General features: G+C 46.1%; 1 protein-coding gene and 2 pseudogenes across 5 annotated transcripts; 2 read left to right on the forward strand and 1 right to left on the reverse strand.

Moving 5' to 3' along the window:
* The first annotated feature begins 2,596 nt into the window (after nt 1–2,596).
* On the forward strand, nt 2,597–4,183 carry LOC116086238 (annotated as a pseudogene).
* Nucleotides 4,184–6,475: 2,292 nt separating this feature from the next.
* On the forward strand, nt 6,476–7,260 carry LOC116086239 (annotated as a pseudogene).
* A 4,808-nt stretch (nt 7,261–12,068) lies between these two features.
* Nucleotides 12,069–17,007, reverse strand: Igll5 (immunoglobulin lambda like polypeptide 5). Of its 5 annotated transcripts, none has more exons than XM_031364626.1 (7): nt 16,850–17,007; nt 16,155–16,323; nt 15,898–15,923; nt 15,042–15,190; nt 13,747–13,862; nt 12,430–12,515; nt 12,069–12,333 (listed from the first exon to the last, which is right to left on the reverse strand). In XM_031364626.1, exons 2-7 carry the CDS (start codon nt 16,276–16,278, stop codon nt 12,196–12,198), a joined length of 639 nt encoding a protein of 212 aa, XP_031220486.1. In that variant the 5' UTR covers nt 16,279–16,323; nt 16,850–17,007; the 3' UTR covers nt 12,069–12,195. The 5 variants fall into 5 exon arrangements, with proteins under 5 accessions (XP_031220486.1, XP_031220485.1, XP_031220487.1 ...); XM_031364628.1 differs by having other exon boundaries at nt 12,209–12,268; XM_031364629.1 differs by having other exon boundaries at nt 12,219–12,307.
* Nucleotides 17,008–18,192: the final 1,185 nt, after the last annotated feature.

Genomic DNA, 18,192 nt, shown 5'->3' on the forward strand with positions numbered 1-18,192 from the left:
CCAGACCCATCTTTCGCCCAAACAGACCATAGAGATTTGATCAAGTCTTATGTTTGCCTAGTTTTTCCACAGTGTGGCACTGGGTGAACTTCTGGATAAAAATCTTCTTGACTTTTTCAACATCACCCATTTTTAATTCACTCCTGATTGGTCAACATCACAAATGTTCCGACCTGAAGACAAACGTACAGCTCTCTAGCCTGAGGAAATGCCGGCCCACACCTATGGATCAGGATTAAAGATTTCTTTAATCTTTTCATCTCTTTCAGCACAAGCCTTGGCCTTAATTAACACTACTGATTTTCTTATATCTGTTATAATTGCTTTGTGTCCAAGCATGTGGTCAAATTTGGAGAAAGTTCCATGGGCTACAGAGATGAAAGTATGCTCTTCGGCATATGGCTCAGCAGGTAAGAGCACTGACTGCTCTTCCAAAGGTCCTGAGTTCAAATCATTCTGCAGATGTCTACTGGATCCCTATGATTTAAGATGTTATTTAATTCCAGCATTTGTCTGTTTAGTTTTTGTCTGGAGACCTGTCTTGGTGAAAGTGTGGTATTGAAGTCAGCCACATTATTGTGTGAGAGCCAATATATGATTTAAGCTGTAGTAATGTCTCTTTTATAACTTGGGATCCCTTGTATTTGGTGCATAAATGTTTAGAATTGCAGTATCCTCTTGGTGGATTTTTCCTTTGATGAATACTTAGTGTCTTTCTCTATTTCTCCTGATTAGTTTAGAGTCGACGTCTATCTTGTCAGATATTAAAACAACTGCACCTGCTTGCTTCTTAGGTCCATTTACTTGGAATATCTTTTTCCATCCTTTTACCCTGAATGGATATATAGAAGAATGAAAAATAGAGCCATATTTATCATCCTGTACAAACTCAGCTCCAAAGAGATCAACAAGCTCAATATAAGAATCTGATAACCTGAGTCGGATAGAAGAGGGTTAGGCATCAATGTTAAAATCCCAGCACAGGAGGGGACTTGCTGAGCAGGACAGCACTGGCACAGGCACAAGACAACAATAAATGGAACCCCAGGAGGCTGGAAAACCTCTGTGCAGCTAAGGACACCATCATTTGTGTAAAGCCACAGTTGACCGAATGGAAAAGAATTTTTTCCAGTTATATATCTGATAGAGAGTTGGTGGCTGGAAAATACAAAGCAATCAATGTCAAGAAAATAAATAATACAACTTTAAAATGGGATGTAGAATTAACCAGAGAGCTTTCCAAAGATGAAACAGAAATGTCTAGAAATCACTTTTAAAATGTTCTACATCTTTAGTCGTCAGAGAAAAGCAAATAAAAACTGCTTTGAAATTTTATCTTACACCAGTCAGAATGGCCAAGAAAAAGCAACAAATGATCGCCCATGCTGGTATGAATGTGGGAAGAGGGAGTCGCATTTTCACTGTTGGTAGGAGAGTGAACTGACGCAGGCCCTGTGGAAACCAGGGTGGCGGGCAAATCAGTGCTTCTTAAAAATCTGAAATAGATCTACCACAAAATCCAGCTACATCACTCTTGGGCAAATACCCACGGGACTCTACATATTACTGCAGAGACACCTGCTCATCATGTTCACTGCTGCTCTGTCCCTAACAGCCAGAAACTAGAAAATGCCAAATGTCCATCAACTGTTGAATGCATAATAAAAATGATATATGGTTTCATTATAAAATATTATTCGGCTATTTAAAAAATGAAACTTTCAAGTGTCCAGGTGGGGCTATAAACAATCCTGCTGAGTGAGATAAACCAGACTTCAAAAGACAGATATTGGGCTGGTGAGATGGCTCAGCAGGTAAGAGCACTGACTGCTCTTCCAAAGGTCCTGAGTTCAAATCCCAGAAACCACATGGTGGCTCACAACCAGCCATAATAAGATTTGACACCTTCTTCTGGTGCATCTGAGGGCAGCAACTACAGGGTACTTATTTGGTTTTTGTTGGTGGTGGTGGGTTTTTTGTTGTTGTTGGTTTTCGAGAAAGGGTTTCTGTGTAGCTCTGGCTATTCTGGAACTCACTCTGTAGACCAGGCTGACCTTGAACTCAGAAATCCACCTGCCTCTGCCTCCCAAGTGCTAGGATTAAAAGCATGTGCCACCACTGCCTGGCCAGTGTACTTATTTGTAATAATGGATAAGTCTTTGAGCCAGAGCGAGCGGGATTGACCAGCGCAACAGAGGTCCAAAAAGTCAATTCCCAACAACCAGATGAAGGCTCACAACTACCTGTACAGCTACAGTGTGTACTCCTATGCATAAAATAAATAAATAAATCTTTTTTTAAAAAAGAGAAATATTGCATGCTTTTTTCCTTACATGTGGATATGAGCTTTTAAACTTTATGTGTGTTTCATTTAAAATAGAAAACTAGGCGGCCAGTAAGTGACCATCAGGGAGGAGGTTCAAAAGGAAATAAGTGAGTTTATGAGTGTCTTGATTAGCCTAATTAAAAACCCACAATATATGCATGTGTAATAAAACCTCATTATATAATATAATATGTCAACTAAAAAGAATTTTAAAATAAATTTTAAAGTAAATTAATGGCTATTTTTTGATTTTTGGTTCTGGGCCAGGCTATGGAGCAGGTGACTGAGCAAAAGGAGGACAGTAAGGCCTTCAGTGCTGGGAACATTGATGATGACTTCTAGTGCTACTCTGAGGCAACTAAACTAGATCCCCAGGACTATGAGCTCTATAGCAACCACTCTGCAGCCTACGCCATGAAAGAAGACTAGCAGATGAGGATGCTGCAAGACTGTTGACCTGAAAGCCTGACTGGAGCAAGGGTTATTCAAGAAAAGCAGCAGCCCCTGAGGTCCTAAACCGGTTTGAAGAAGCCAAATGAACCCATGAAGGAGGTTTAAAACATGAAGCCAATAATCCCCAGCTTAAGGAGGGCTTGCAGAACATGGAGGCCAGGTTGACAGAGAGGAAATTTTATGAATCCTTTCAACATGCCTAATTGGTACCAGAAGCTGGAGAATGACCCCAGGGCACGGATGCTGCTCAGTGACCCCACCACAGGGAATTCATAGAGCAGCTACAGAACAAGCCTTCAGACCTGCGCACGAAACTACAAGATCATGACTATTCTCAGTGTCCTCCTTCGGGTTGATCTGGGCAGTATGGATGAAGAAGAAGAGGCAGCAACACCCTCACCCCACTTCATCATCCCAAAAAGAAGGCCAAGCTAGAACCAATGGAAGAAGATCTTCCAGAGGATAAGAAACAGGCACTGGAAGAAAAGGAGTTGGGAAATGATGCCTATAGGAAGAAAGATTTTTGATGAGGCCCTGAAGCATTACGACAGAGCTAAGGAATCAAACCCTACCAATATGACTTACATAACTAATCAAGCAGCTGTGCACTTTGAGAAGTGTGACTACAACAAATGCTGGGAGCTCTGTGAGAAGGCCTTTGAAGTGGGCAAAGAAAACAGAGAGGACTACCAGACTACCAGCAGATCATGAACGCTTATGCCCAAACTGGCAATTTCTATTTCAAAGAAGAAAGGTACAAGGATGCTATCCATTTCTACAAGTCTCTGGCAGAGCACCAAACCCCAGACGTGCTCAAGAAGTGCCAGCAGGAAGAGAAAACTCTGAAGGAACAAGAGCAACTGGCTTATATCAACCCTGACTCAGCTTTGGAGGAGAACAACAAGGGCAATGAATGCTTCCAGAAAGGGGACTACTCCCAGAGCCATGAGGCACTATACAGAAGCCATTAAAAGGAACCCAAGAGATGCCAAATTGTACAGCAACTGAGCTCCTGGAGTTTCAGCTGGCACTCGAGGACTGTGAAGAGTGCAACCTTCATCAAGGGCTATATATGGAAAGCAGCTGCTCTGGAAGCCATGAAGGACTATACAAAGCCATGGGTGGGTACCAAACGGCGTTAGACCTGGACTCCAGCTGTGAGAGAGCAGCAGATGGTTACCAACACTGTATGATGGCACAGTGCAACAGACATGATAGCCCTGAGGAGGTGAAGGGCTGACCATGGCTGACCCTGAGGTGCAGCAGATAATGAGTGACCCAGCCATGAGGATCATCCTGGAGCAGATGCAAAAGGACCCCCAGGCTCTGAGCAAACACTTAAAGAATCCTGTCATGGCGCAGCGGATCCAGAAGCTGATGGATGTGGGTCTGATAGAAATTTAGTGATAACTTGCTTTTCTGCTCTTCCCTGCATTGATAAGGAAAGGCAAGCTGGGATGGTAGTGAGTAGCCCTGGGCAGAGCGGGGAGAAGAAAGGCTTATCTTTATATTTATACATGTCTACAAGGAAGACTCACCCAGTGCCACCTCAGGCCCTTCCAGCACACGAATGGTCTCTTCACTGCAGCCCTCAATTCCAAGCGTCCTTCCCTGCCCACTCCCAGCCTCCCGTCACTGTCTCAGCTGCTCTCTTATAGTTGGTTAATTTTTATTTGAGGCAGTGGGTGCATACAGGAAGGGGAGGGTATTCTTCCCAACCTAGGGTCCCAGCTGTCTTTATTTGTTCTTATCCATGTCCCTCCTCAATAAAACAAGCCAGTCAGGTGTGGTTTTAAAAGAAAGAAAGAAAAAAAAAAAAGCCCAGCTAGCTCAGTTGGTAGAGCATGAGACTCTTAATCTCAGAGTCATGGGTTCAGGCCCCACGTTTGGTGCCATCTGTAGTGTGTAGTTAGAAATCAAACAATTCACGCTATGGCCGGCTAGGCATCGGCAATTTCAGTCTCCCCATAAAATGATAACACCACAGACTTCTAATATGTCATCCACATTTATAACGGTAAATCTCCAACCCCAAAATGCCCGCACAAAGAACACAAAATATAATTGATATAAATTCAAGCTGCACACCTAGATCAGGCAAATGTATCCTACATTACTCTTTTCCCATCTATGAAATCCCTAGCTACTTGCAGCTTGTCCAGGCCACATGTTTCTGGTTCATCTTCCTTTTCCTCCATTTTCTCTCAGTCCTTCTCCCCTCTCCCCTCTCCCCTCTCCCCTCCCTGTGGAGTGGGATTGCTGTCCTCATGCTTCCGGCTGAGAATCAGAATAGGCAGACCAAGAACTGAAGACCTGAAGACTCAGGACATTTGTGTCCCTGGCCAGGGCTCCTTCCAAGGCTGCCTTTGATAGTCTGTGGCCTGCAGTGAGTGGCCTGGGAATGGCTGGTGTCTTAGTTAGGGTTTTTATTGCTGGAATGAAACACCATGACCAAAATGCAAGTTGGGGAAGGAAGGGTTTGTTCAGCTTACACTTCCAGATCATAGTCCATCCCTGAAGGAAGTCAGGACAGCAACACAAGCAGGACATGAACCTGAGGGCAGGAGCTGATGCAGAGGCTATAAAGAAGGCTGCTCACTTGCTTGCTTCACAAGGCTTGCTCTGCCTGCTTTCTTATAGAACCCAGAACCACCAGCCCAGGGATGCCATAATGGGTTGGGCCCTCTCCCACTGATCACTAATTGAGAAAATGCCTCACAGTCAGATTTAATGGAGGCATTTTCTCAACTGAGGCTCCTTTCTCTCTGATGACTTTAGCTTGTTTCACACTGACACACAAAACCAGCCAGTACAGCTGACATAATGTAATAGGGTCCGAGGCTGCATATGATTTCACGTTTTACTCCTGTACCGTAAGTGGAAGCACATGGTACAGGAGTAAGACAGGGAATCACTCTGAAGCTGGTGATCGCCTAGCAAGCACAACAGCAGATGTTTCCAGGGTGAGCACCTATTTCATAGAAGTACAGAGCTTTTGGAGGGTAGATGCCAGCAGGGGGCATTACAGGATATGCCCCAAAGCTCAAAGAGTTAACAGAGTAATATCACACACACAAAATAAAAACCAGATACAGGAGCTAACATGAGGTGCTTCAGCATGTCTCTCCCACCTACGCAGACCAGAAATAACCAACGGAGAAGCCATGAGTCTGGATGGTTTCAGAGAGCTCCTAAAGCTATTGAGTTGTTTACTTCCTGAGTTTTGACTGACTTCCAGAAGCGTGGGATGTTTTTTAACTCCCTTTAGAACATCCTGAGTCTTCTACACACAATACCAAGCTTCAGATTTACTTCAGATCCAAATGAAAAATCACTGTTTCGTGCTCCATTAAAGATGCAATAAGCATCTTTTCTCTGACTGAATCTGTGCTGGATAGTTCTATGTCAACTTGGCACATGCAGAAGTCATTTGAGAAGAGGAAATCTCAACCAAGAAGATTCCCCACCAGACCAGCCAGATTGGCCTGTGGGCAAGCCTGTGAGCACTTTCTTGATTGCTGATTGATATGGAAGAGCCCAGACCATTGTGGGTGGTCCCGCTCCTGTCCCAGACCAGTGGGTCCAGGGTGTATAAGAAAGCAGGTTGAGTAAGAGAGAGGCACAAGCCTGTGAGCAATGTTCCCCCACACCTCGGCATTAGTTCCTACCTTGAGTTCCCACACTGACTTTCCCCGGATGGTGGAATACAAGCTGTAAGCTAAAATAAGTTCTCCTCCCCTAAGCTCATGTTGGTCATGTTGTTTTATCACAGTTGAAACCATAACTAAGACACAAATTGGTACCAAGTCATCGAGTTTGACAACTTGCTTTACTGGGACAATTAAGATTGATCAATTAAGACTGTGGAAAAAATGGCAGCTGCCACTTGGCATTGCCAGGCATCTTCGGATAGCTGGTGTCTGTGTGTAGCTGTAGCATCTTGGCATCCCAGGGACCCAGACCTGCCTCCCTCTGGTCTGCTTCTCGAAGGTTCAATTCACAGAGCAGTTAATATCCACAAGGATACGTTCCTAAGACCTCCCTGAGTTCACCACCCTAGCAAGAAGTGGTCCTGCCGGACCCTGTTGAAGGGACTACACACCATGTAGAGGTTATGAAGAAGGTGAATGAGCTGATCGCCACAGGCCAGTATGGACTGCTCTTTGCTGCCATGCACTTCACCAGCCATCAATGAAAGGTGGCCACTGAGGACCTGATTCTAATTGAAAATGAGTTGGACATCAAGTGTGGAGAGAGGATTCGGCTGGAGAAGGTCCTACTGGTTGGGGCAGACAACGTCACACTCCTCGGAAAGGATCTCTGTACGAGTTGAAGTCACAGTCATTGAAAAGACAGAATCATGGCCCAAAATCAACATGAAATTTAGGAAAAAGAAAAACTTCAGGAAGAAAAAAATCATGGTGAACCCACAGACCGTCCTCCTGATTAACACCATTGAGATTGCATCTTGTTTGCTGTGACCACAGAGCCCGTGTCTAAGAAGTTCTGAGATGTCTAATCAACTCAAGTCTGTACTCAGGAAGCTGAGGCAGGAGGATCGCAAGTTCCAGGCCAGGTTGGGCTACACGGCAAGACCCAGTCTGACAGTGAAAACAAATAAAGTATTTTCTAGGAGGAAAAAAAAAAAACCTGATCAGTGAGGGCTGGAAATAAACTAAGGTTAAGAAGAATCCAGCATTAAGGAAGCAGCACCTTCAAGGAAGTGTTTCCTCAGGGTCAACACACAAACCTATAGTCCAGACAGGCCCGGGCCTGCACCTTGTGCTGGCAACCAAACCTGGTAATGTGTGGGATGTAAAACCATGCCAGGAAGTTTGGTAAGGTAGAGCAGGTCAAGAGTGTGGACACACACCTGAGGCTTAGGTGACTCCCAGCTCCCTGCCAGACTCCTGACCTAGAATACGTGCCCTGCTTCTCACATAAAAGAAATGTGACCTATGGTCCCATGGGCTCAAAACAGAGGTCTCCATGCTAATGAGGTACCTAGGCCCGGAGGGCTTGGCCAATAAGCTTCTCTTCCCAGACTTTCCTCCCTGCAAAAGGTATTTAATCTCAGGCCCACCCTGAGAAGTGGGGTATGGCTTTATGCATCAATTTCCCATCATGAACTGTCTCTTTCATCAAGATTTACCATGAGGAACCTGGGGAAGACCTTTGTCTACAGAGCCACAACTTTATTCTCCTATAGAAGGCCTCTCTGCACTCCCAGCCACAACTGTCACCAAACCTGCCTCTGTCAAGCAAAGGACAATCACCCCACGAGACTAGCCAGAGCTCTCCTTCCTCCCCACCTTCTCCCCAGCCTTGGCTAGATGCTGTCCCCAGCCCATGGGCACCTGACTCTGTTCTGACTCCCTATGGCACCTGGATGTCCAAGAGTCTAAGAACCCCATGGCCCTGGCCTTGTCGCAGGCCCAGGGACCCCTCATCTCAGATCGTGCTTTCCCACAGCAAGAGCGCTTCCCCATAGCCTGTGCACTCACCCGGAAGGCAGCATAGGGTAAGCACAGTCAAACTCCCCCACCTCCCCAAGCAGCCATGCCCTGAAGCTGTTGCTACAGTAATGTGTAAGATTCCCAGGGAGTACTGGTTGTGAAGGCATGAAGGAGTCATGGAGAGCTGCTGAATCTTGCACCACGAGAAACACAAAGAGCTCTCTGGTAAATTGTGTAGCCTAGGTTGAAGTCAGAGCATCAGAACTTCTCTCTTAGAGAGAAGTTGAGACTTGACAACATCCCTGAAGATGGCCCAGGAGACTGTTGGTGAAAGTGCAACCCAAATGCAGCAGGAGCCTGCAGAATGTTAGAGATGACAATATCATGGAATAACTGCCAAGTACAGAACCCTCTGTGGAATAGAGCTGGCCTGAGCCTCGGACAGGTACTGCAGGTGCTTGGCCAGCCCTTGGGAACTAAGAAGTCCCAAAGGCCTCACATTGAGCTTTACACCGTTTGACTTTGCCTTGATCTGATTATGATGCTGCCTGGTCCTTCCTTCTTGGAATATGAAAATATTTAACTTACGTTGTATTTTACAGGAGCCCATAGTTAAGAAGATTTGGAATTTTACAGATATTTGGAATTTCAGAGAGCCTGGATATTGTAGAGAGACTGAACTTTTAAAGTATTGAAAATGTTAAGGACTGTGAGACCAATAAAAATTAGAATATTTTATATTGTGATAATATGAAATCTTAGGAATAGCAAAAAAGAAAAGGTTATGCTGATGTGTTTGTGTGTGATGGTGACAAAAGGTCAATTGTGCTTGCTAGTTTTATATCAACTTGACACAAGCTAGAGTCATTTGAGAATGAGGAACTTCAACTGAGAAAAAATGTTCCCACCAGATTGGCCTGTGGGCAAGCCTATGCTGTATTTTCTTGATTGATGATTGATATAGAATGGCCCAGGTGGATACACCACTCCTGGGCAGGTAGTCCTGGGTGTTATATGAAAGTATGCTGAGCAAGACATGAGAAGCAAGACAGTAAGCAGCCTGGACCACTACATTAGCTCCTGCCTCAAGCTGCTGCTCTGACTTCCTGGATGATAGACTACAAACTGTAAGCTGAAACTGTCCTTCAAAAGTTGTGTTTGGTCATAGATTTTTTTTTTTTATCATGCCCATAGAAGCCCTAACTAAGACAGAATCCATGCATGGATCTGTTATGTAACCACCTGGGAAACCAAGTTGTGGAAGGCAGATGGCAGGAAACACCTGCTAAAGGAGACAAAGGAAGAGCTAGTGAGGGACCTCAAGATTCAGCCATCTTAAAAAGCATAACACTTGTGGATGCAGGAGCTGGCCAACAAAGCCTAGAGAGGCAGTGTGCCTTGAGACGTTGCAGAGTGTGAATTACTCCAGTAAAAAAAGAAGAGGAGTTGGAACCCTACACTTCTCCCAGCATCAGCCATCCTTCTTGTAAAAAATGTGTAGCAATTTCCTCTAAACTGAAACAATGCGTTTTAGAGGGAGACCTCTTAAGACTTGGAAAGTAGAGGCTAGAGAGAAGGCTTTAAAGAGCAATTTTTGCTCTTGCAGAGAACTACAACTCAGTTCCCAGCACACAACCATCTGTGACTCCAGTTGGAGGTGATCTACTGCCCCTTCTGGCCTCCCGGGGCATTAGGCCTACATATGGTGCACATTTCACACATGGACAAGACACACAAAACATGAAAATAATCCAGGAAGTAAAAGAAACTTACAAGGCTCAGGAAGTAGACCAATGCATAAGTCTGTAGAAGTTCAGAACATTTCCCAAGATTTACAAGATTCCCATGGTTTTATGAGCTGCAATGATTGCTGAGGTGAGGAGACTTTCCAGCCAGCCAAGGTGTCTGGGAGTCTCAAAAGGAGCTCCCAGAGTGCAGCTTTGATGGGACTGCCACTCATGATGGAAGCCTTTTTGGTGATGCAGCTACCTCTGAGTCACACACATTCTTTTCTTTTCTTTTCTTTTTTTCTTTTTTCTTTTTTCTTTCTTTTCTTTTTGAGACAGGGCTTCTCTGTATAGCCCTGGCTGTCCTGGAACTCACTCTGTAGACCAGGTTGGCCTCAAACTCAGAAATCCGCCTGCCTCTGCCTCCCAAGTGCTGGAATTAAAGGCATGCGCCACCACTGCCCTGTGTCACACACATTCTTATAAGTAAAACAAATAAGCTCATTAATATGTCACGTTGGACTTCAGTGGAATTGTTACTGTAGTCTACAAGCAGTTCCCCATCTGAGATGAACAGACATCTGTTCACATCTTACCGGGAAAAGTCTCACCACTGCTGGCCACCCCAGTAACCTCTACACTGAAATTAATCAGAGCTGAGGATGGTGAGGAAGCGGGGCAAAGATAAATCAAGCTGCAACACATAGGACCAGCAGCAAGCAGGGCAGATGGGCTCCATTAAAGGTTAGGTCTTAGATTATGTTTAATTCCCAGCTCTTTTCTTGACTCGAATGCAACCTGAGCCACTTCCTACTGTCTCTAAGCCTTGAACCCTCAGACCTGAGTAGAAATAGAAAGCCTTATCTCGGGAGGCTAGAGTTCCATCCTGAAAGGAAGAAGGACATGAGGGAAGGGCTATGCTGGAGGAAGAAAGATCTAGTAGCTTGTGGACTGAAATCCTGATGACAACATTTGTGAGCTGTATCGAGAGTTTTTAACTACACTGCTTTGTGCTTCTGGTGGATCTTACACTTCCAATCACCTACCCAGGAACTCTTTGAATTTGCACAAGCGTGCGCGCGCGCGCGCACGCGCGCGCACACACACACACACACACACACACACACACACACACACATACACACCAGTTAATTTTAAAATACTTTGGCTACCTCAAAGGCTGGGAACTCCTAAACCTCCTACCCAGGCCCAGTCAGGGAAGTGGTCAGTGGCTACCCATTCGAATTCTTACATGGCTGGTTTGCTTTCTCTCCTGCAGCTCCTGCGTCCATCTGTTTCCCACTGCTTCGTAGCGATATCCTCTCTCTCTCTCTCTCTCTCTCTCTCTCTCTCTCTCTCTCTCTCTCTCTCTCTCTCTTCCTCTCTCTCTCTCTCTCTCCTGTGTCCTAAACTGTGCAACTCTAGGGTCCTGCCCCATGCCCAGTGATTGGCTGTTTAGGGGCCAGGACCCCAAACCAATTGGGGACAAGGACCTTTAGCGTTTGGAAATGCAAATTCCTGATTGAATCAAAGCATTAGAGCCAATCTCCAACAGTGAGTGACTATTCACCAACCCAAGAAACTGACATCTTGGGGCATTCAGTTGCATCCCACTATAAAAAATCATCTCTGATGATGATTTATACCCCCAAATGGAGGGATGGAGCGGGGCACAAGATTCTTACCCGAGTATCAAGATCTTCCCTTCAGTCTGTCGAATACAGTTCTGCCTTCATTAGTGAGGGCATGGAAAGGCCCTCGCCCTTCTAGGTAAGGTTTTTCAGGTGCAGCCTGTTAGGAGGGAGGGGCACCCACACCCAGGTAAGTAACCCCTTACCTATGCTCCATAAGGAAGCAAAGAAACTCATTGCTTTCCCAGAATGAACTTAGCTGGAAACATGCTTTGACTTGTCCCTGGGATCTTAGGAGGAATGGCACATGTTGCATATGTCTCCCCTAGGAAGGAGTTTTAGCAATAACACTATTTCCCAGAGAATACTCAGATTGGGAACTCTCCTCTGGGTTCATTTCCCACTGGGTTCCAGGACTTCCCAACTCTGCCTCCCTGGGCGTGCAAGTGATGCAGAGAAAAACAAGACTCTCTTGTTGGTGGTAAGATATTTATTGAGTAGTAGGCACAGGAAAGACAGTGGTGGTTAAAAAGGGTTAACTTAAACCCTTTTTTTCTGGCACTTCAGATCCAGGCCCCTAAGGCTTCAGGGAGGATTGTGGTCTAAGAACATTCAGCAGGTGACACACTCTTCTCCACAGTGCTTCCTTCATGAGTGACCCGGCAGCTGTATGTACTGTGAGGCATCCACTGGTCAGACATCAGTGTCAGGTAGCTGCTGGCCATGTATTTGTTGTTGGTCTGTTTGGAGGGTCGGGTTGTCTCTACACCCTGAGTGATGGGGATCCCATCTACCTTCCAGTCCACCACCAAAGTACCTGGGTAGAATTCGCTCACCAGACACACTAGTGTGGCCTTGTTAGCCTGGAGATTCTTTAAGGAAGGCAGGAACAGAGTGACCAAGGGGTCAGACTTGGGCTGACCTGCGCAGACAGAGAAGGGGATAAGGGTTGGCATAGGAGAGCCCACGTGATAGGGAAGCATCCTTCTCTTATCAGGAGCTCTGTGGCCATTCCACCCAGGGATGTTTCCTTCTTCTCCTCTGCCCACTTGATTCCCCTGGACAGCAGACAGCCTGGCACCCAGACCCAGACCCAGACCCTTGTAATCTTGGTTTCCCCACTGAGACTAAGACCAGCTGTATTCTCTAGCCCTTCGAAGCTGGAATCTGAATTGGGATCTGACCCTGGCCTCCTGGTGGGGCAGAGGACAGCTCCCCAACCCCCATTGCTTCTCCAATGCTCAGAGCCTCCTCTGAGAATTACTGCTCATTTATTCTGCAAGACCGGTCCTGGGGAGTTGGTCTTAAGGTGCACCTGCTGTATAAGGGCTTCGGGGCCTGTGTTATCTCACCAAGGATTAGATTCCATCCAGAAAAATCCTAGGAACTCCTCCAAGGACATGATGCTTTGTCCATAGTAATCACAAGACCTACACTGGCTATGTTCCTGGGGCTCCATCTCCCAGACTAGGATGGATAGCAAACCCCTGACCACCCAGGAAGTCTCTGGTGACTCCTGGCTTCACTTGGCTCCATTTTCACCTTCATCTCTCATCTAAGTCTAAAGATATTTGAGGAAGATGGACAAGTAGTTAAACAACAGGCACCAGCCCTGAGAGACCCCAGGAACAATAGACAGTCTACATTTTTTTTTCTAGTAATCATCCTGGGAGGACCTGGTTCTAGTTACCTGGTCACTCTGAGCCTTTTCTGTATCTCTATGACCTCATGGGCCAGCAGAAGATGAGACTGAGCCAGATTCCTCTCTCAGTCTCTGTGGTTTTCTATTTAGGGTGACCTGAATCTTTAAGGGTGGGGCTCATGGCACCCGCCATATCCCTGCACCTGCTATGTGGCCTTCTTAGTCTGCATGGGCATCTGGGCCTCAGTGTAGATGCTGAGATGTAGTGGTCTCTGTAAAAATCCTGAAAATCTCACTCCCTTATCTCTTCTGGGCCATCTGCCTCAGAAGAGTAGATGAAGCTACTGGGGCCTTTCCTGTGGTTTGCCTTAGAACTACTGCCTTTCCCTCATTCACAGAAAAGGGCACAGTTCAGACTGCAAGGCTAGGAAAGGCAGACGGTAAGGATTCCCCAGAGCAAAGATGGACTTCCCTGAGACAGCTGGATCACGAGACCATGAGAATCACTTACCTAGGATTGTGAGCTGGGTCCCACCACCAAAGACATACCAAAACTGGGACTCAGATGGAAGCCTGTGGGGCCAGCACCTGGGACCTGCTCCCCACGGGAGGATCTGGAACAGGAACCTGTTGGGAGAGTCAGGTACAGGACTTCAGGAAATGAATTTTCCTTGGCAGAAAATAGATGAGCAGCCAGTGTCCCAACAAGTCCATCTATCCATCTCCCACTTCCTATCCCAACAAGTCCATCTATCCATCTCCTACTTCCTATCCCAACAAGTCCATCTATCTATCTCCTACTTCCATCCCTGAATTTTTTCACTGTTGATGGCAATATCAGACCCAGCACATTCTCAGAAAAATCCTGAGTGGCATATCTTCTCTGGTGAGTATGGTGGAACCAGGAATCTCTGGTGTGTATTTGTGTGTGTGCATTGTGTGCGTGTGTGCATGCATGCACCAGTTCCTCCTGGTCCTGTGCTTCCTCCCAGGACCCATGCACACTCTATTGTGAGTATTCTTTTCTTTTTATTTCTATCATGAGGCTACTATATAGACCAGGCTGGCCTCAAACTCACAAAGGTCTGTCTGCCTCTGCCTCCCAACTGCTGGGATAGAAGAGGTGCACCACCACACCAAACCTTATTTTTTTTTTCTGTTTATCTAAGTAAAAACATGTCATTGTATCTTGGTAGTAGATGAATGGTTGTTGAGAGTCTGAACTAAGTCCTCATGCTTTACAGGCAAGGTCTTCTTGACCTGGTGATCTCCATGGCCACTGTGTCTACCACTCCCACCCCAAGACACTCACAATATTTAATGGATGTTTTGATAATTACCGAAGAATAAACTTTCTAGAACTGCACCTACTTGACTAAGATGAACACACACAGTCAATTCTAAATGAATTAGGACCAGGACATGCTAAAATAACCTGGCACCACACTCTTGGCTCCAGCTACTCAAGAGGATTTAGGAAGGAGGAAGGATCTAGGAAAGCTATAGGAAGTTCAAATCGTGCATAGGCTACAGAGAGTAAGATCAGCTTGGGAAACCTAGCAAGACCTCTTCTCAAAACAAGTGGAAAAGGGAGGTGGGCTATGGATGTAGCTCATTGGCAGAACACCAGCCTTGCATGAGCAAGGTACTAATTTTAAGCTAGCATTTGCCCAGCCCTCTCCTCTTAGGCAGATCCTTCCTTCTCACACCTATGGCCTCAATAATCGCCTTCCTTCCCAGTCACCCATTCCAGCCTCCAGTCCGTGGATCTGCACACATACATTCCCCCATAAGCAAGTCCCTTACCTGCCTGGAAGGGTCCACAGGCTAGGCCTGCTGCTTTCCACTGAAGCTTCAGGGCCCACATCTCTGCTCCTTTGTGCTGAGCTTAGGGGAAGTATGTGGTGGACACCATCCACTAGACCCAACAGCAGCAACAGAAGGAGAACTTCACACTGCCCAGGGATAGTGCCCAGTGTCTGTCCTACTCTGAGCCTCATTGACCCTCAAGTTCAAAGTCAACTCTGACTTCACTTGCAGTGTTGGCCTCCTGGCAGAAGGATTGCTCCTCCTCTGATGGCCAGAAGCTATTCCAGTGCAGATGGATCTGTGTAGCCAAACCCCAGGTTGTCTCTGGTTTCCACCAGCAGCAGGCACACCCCAGTGCCCATGGTCACCATCTGTGGAGTTCTCTCCCAAAGGGACATCTACAAACTACCCAACTGTGGTCTGGATGCAAGCTCAACTGTTTTCACTCACAGCTGCCTGTCTTACCCCATCCCTGGAGCTCTGGATGGCTCCGCCTGACTGATATCCAGGTCCCCGAGGGCCCCTGGGTCTGTGGAGCAGGTCCCCAGGGCTTAGAGGGGCCATAGAGAGCAACTGAACACCTGCCCCATGGAGCAAGAGTCTCTGAAGGCTTAATGCCAGAGATGTAAGGTACAGCTGTAGCTAATGTAGGGCCAGTGGTATCCTGAAAGCATAAGTTTAGGTTCAGTGAAAAGCTGAACTGATCCAGGAAAAATGATACAGTAATTTAAATGGTGTCTTGTGCACCATGTTCAGCACATGTAGGTCTCATATCACAAACTAAGACACCCCAAATCTTTCTAGGTAACACCCATATCTTTAAAAGTAGAACTAATAAACATTAACCACTCACCATGCCAGCTACCTGCAATTCCAGTACTGAGGAGATTAAGACAGGAAGATGGTGAGTTCAAGGCCAGCCTGTGACATACTTATCTCAAAAAACAACATAAAACAAAGAAAGTGAATAGAAGTTGGGCAGGGGCATATTACATGCTCTTTGGATACACCTTATACATTGTGAGATAAAACTTATTTATCAACCATCTTATTTGTTTTTCAGTATGATCAAAATATGCAAAGTCTATCCTCATCCCTGTTTTCTGTGACCTATAGGCTTCTTGTGGCACGGAAGAACTTCAGAACTTCTCTGTACAATCTTCCTCCAAAGCCGATGAGCTTTTCCAGTTGTGGAAGCATTTACTTGGCCACCCAAGACTTCCCCTTCATCCATCTAGCCACACTCTGGAAGGCTGGGACAGGCAGACATCTTGCTGTCCTACTAAGATCATGAGGGCCACAGTGAAGTCAGACTCCATGGACTGATGAGATTCTGCTTGGATCTCTATATCCCACAGGCACTGACTGGAAACCCTCAGAGACAAGCATTACATCTTGGAGTGCTCATGGTCCATCAGAATAGGGACAAAGTAGCAGGCAAGTTCCCATAAAGATGTGTGAAGCACAGGGGGACCTCTGATACCATCTAGCTTTTCCTCACTTGAAGCACATGGCCCTCTCTGCCTACTTTGAGTTCCTTATATTTTGGAGATTGGAGAAGGATCCAAGGGACATTGACTAAGTTACGCCACCCCAGCAACCCCACATCCCAGGACCCAGAACCCATGATTCCCCTTGGAGCAGTGCCAGACCTCCAGACTTAACCCAAATGTATATTGTCTCAACTGTTCTTTGAGCCCTGATCCTACCATAGGCTCAGGGCATGAAGCAGACACAGACCACAGCTTCCTGCAGCTATGCAGATGTAGCCATCAGACCACCCCCTTGCTCAACACTCAAGATACCTGACTCTTCTGTCTTTGTGTAGAAGGCTGTCTCCTATCCAGATACTTCTGCCTTGCTTTGATACCAGAAAATACCCCTCTCCTCTGGCTCCTGCCCATCTACACCCCAGGGAGGCTGCCTATAGCCATTATGTACCCCCCTCCACAGATTGACTTTAGAACAGCTTCAGAACTGCTTTTCCAGTTCAAACATGTTGATGTTCTAGAAGCTTCCTAGCTTTCAGAGTCTCTGACCTGTTCCATGGTTCCTAAGACCCTCTCTGAGTTGGCTTCTGTGATTTTGGAGGGCTCAAAACAGTCTCCAAAGTCCACAGAGCTCCAGGTTTCACTGAACATGAAATGGTAATGAAGCAACCACTGGTGAGACCAGCATGATGAAGAAGCCTCTGTGTCTACTTGGCTTGGCTGCAAGAGCCTAGGGACTTGGTCCAACCTTATTCTTGACATTTTGTGGATAATTTGGTGGGATTAATATTTAAATCATGGACTTCAAATAATATATATTATCTTTTATGGTATGGATGGTTTCATTTAGCTTACCGAAATACAAAGATTGAAGTCCCCAGAATAAGAAATTTTGCTGGCTGACAGCTTTGAACTTCACAGCAATTCCTCCCTGGGCTTCCATGCTGACAGCCCCTTCAGATTCTGAGCTTGCCATCCTCAAGCCGTGTTGGTGTTCTGAGTTACACCAGTCAAGTCCATTTGAAAAGAAGAGAGACACTGCAGGATGTATTACAGGCTTTTGCTAGCAGCAGGGCATCAGAGCTAATGAACTGAACTAACCAGTTCCCTGATGCGATTTTATTGATTGTTACACACGAGGCCTTTTAGCAAGTCAATTCCCACACACACCAAAACCTCCTATCTGATCTGGGAGTTGTCATAGGAAACCATTACCTAAACAAACACAGCCATTGTAAGAATTCCAAGTTTGCCAGGAATGTCTTACAACTGAGGTCTGAAATTCCCATAAATCTCAGATAATAGTCACTGACTATTTACAAGAGACTGCTGCAGGGCTCACGTGGCCATCACTCAGGAGTAAATGTCAAGTGCAATTGTTGCCTGCGCAGTCGTCTCGCCAGCAAGAAGACACACGGACACTAGGATCCTTCTGCAGCAAGCATTTATTGCCTCATCCAGAGGAAAAAAAGGACCGAGCCAATAATTGGCACTGCTTATATACACCACAGCGCGGCGTGTCCGCCCATGATTGGCTGTTTGCTCATCACCCCACGTGATGCCCCGGGATGGGCCGTGACTTGGCGTCTTTTCACTCTACGCACATGCGCAAACAGTTGTTTACCAGGAGTCGACAGTGGAAGTAGGCACCATCTTGT

The sequence above is a fragment of the Mastomys coucha genome, unplaced genomic scaffold (genome assembly GCF_008632895.1).
Source record: "Mastomys coucha isolate ucsf_1 unplaced genomic scaffold, UCSF_Mcou_1 pScaffold12, whole genome shotgun sequence".
In the NCBI taxonomy this organism is placed as follows: Eukaryota; Metazoa; Chordata; class Mammalia; order Rodentia; family Muridae; genus Mastomys; species Mastomys coucha.

Coding starts and splice junctions, on each gene's coding strand:
- Igll5 (XM_031364625.1), bottom strand. CDS start 16,278: ATGGATGAAGGGGAAGTCTTGGGTGGCCAAGTAAATGCTTCCACAACT. Junction 13,863..15,041: donor CTGTGGACCCTTCCAGGCAG/GTAAGGGACTTG, acceptor CTCTCCCAACAG/GTTCCTGTTCCAGATCCTCC. Junction 12,516..13,746: donor GACCCAGCTCACAATCCTAG/GTAAGTGATTCT, acceptor CTGTCTGCGCAG/GTCAGCCCAAGTCTGACCCC.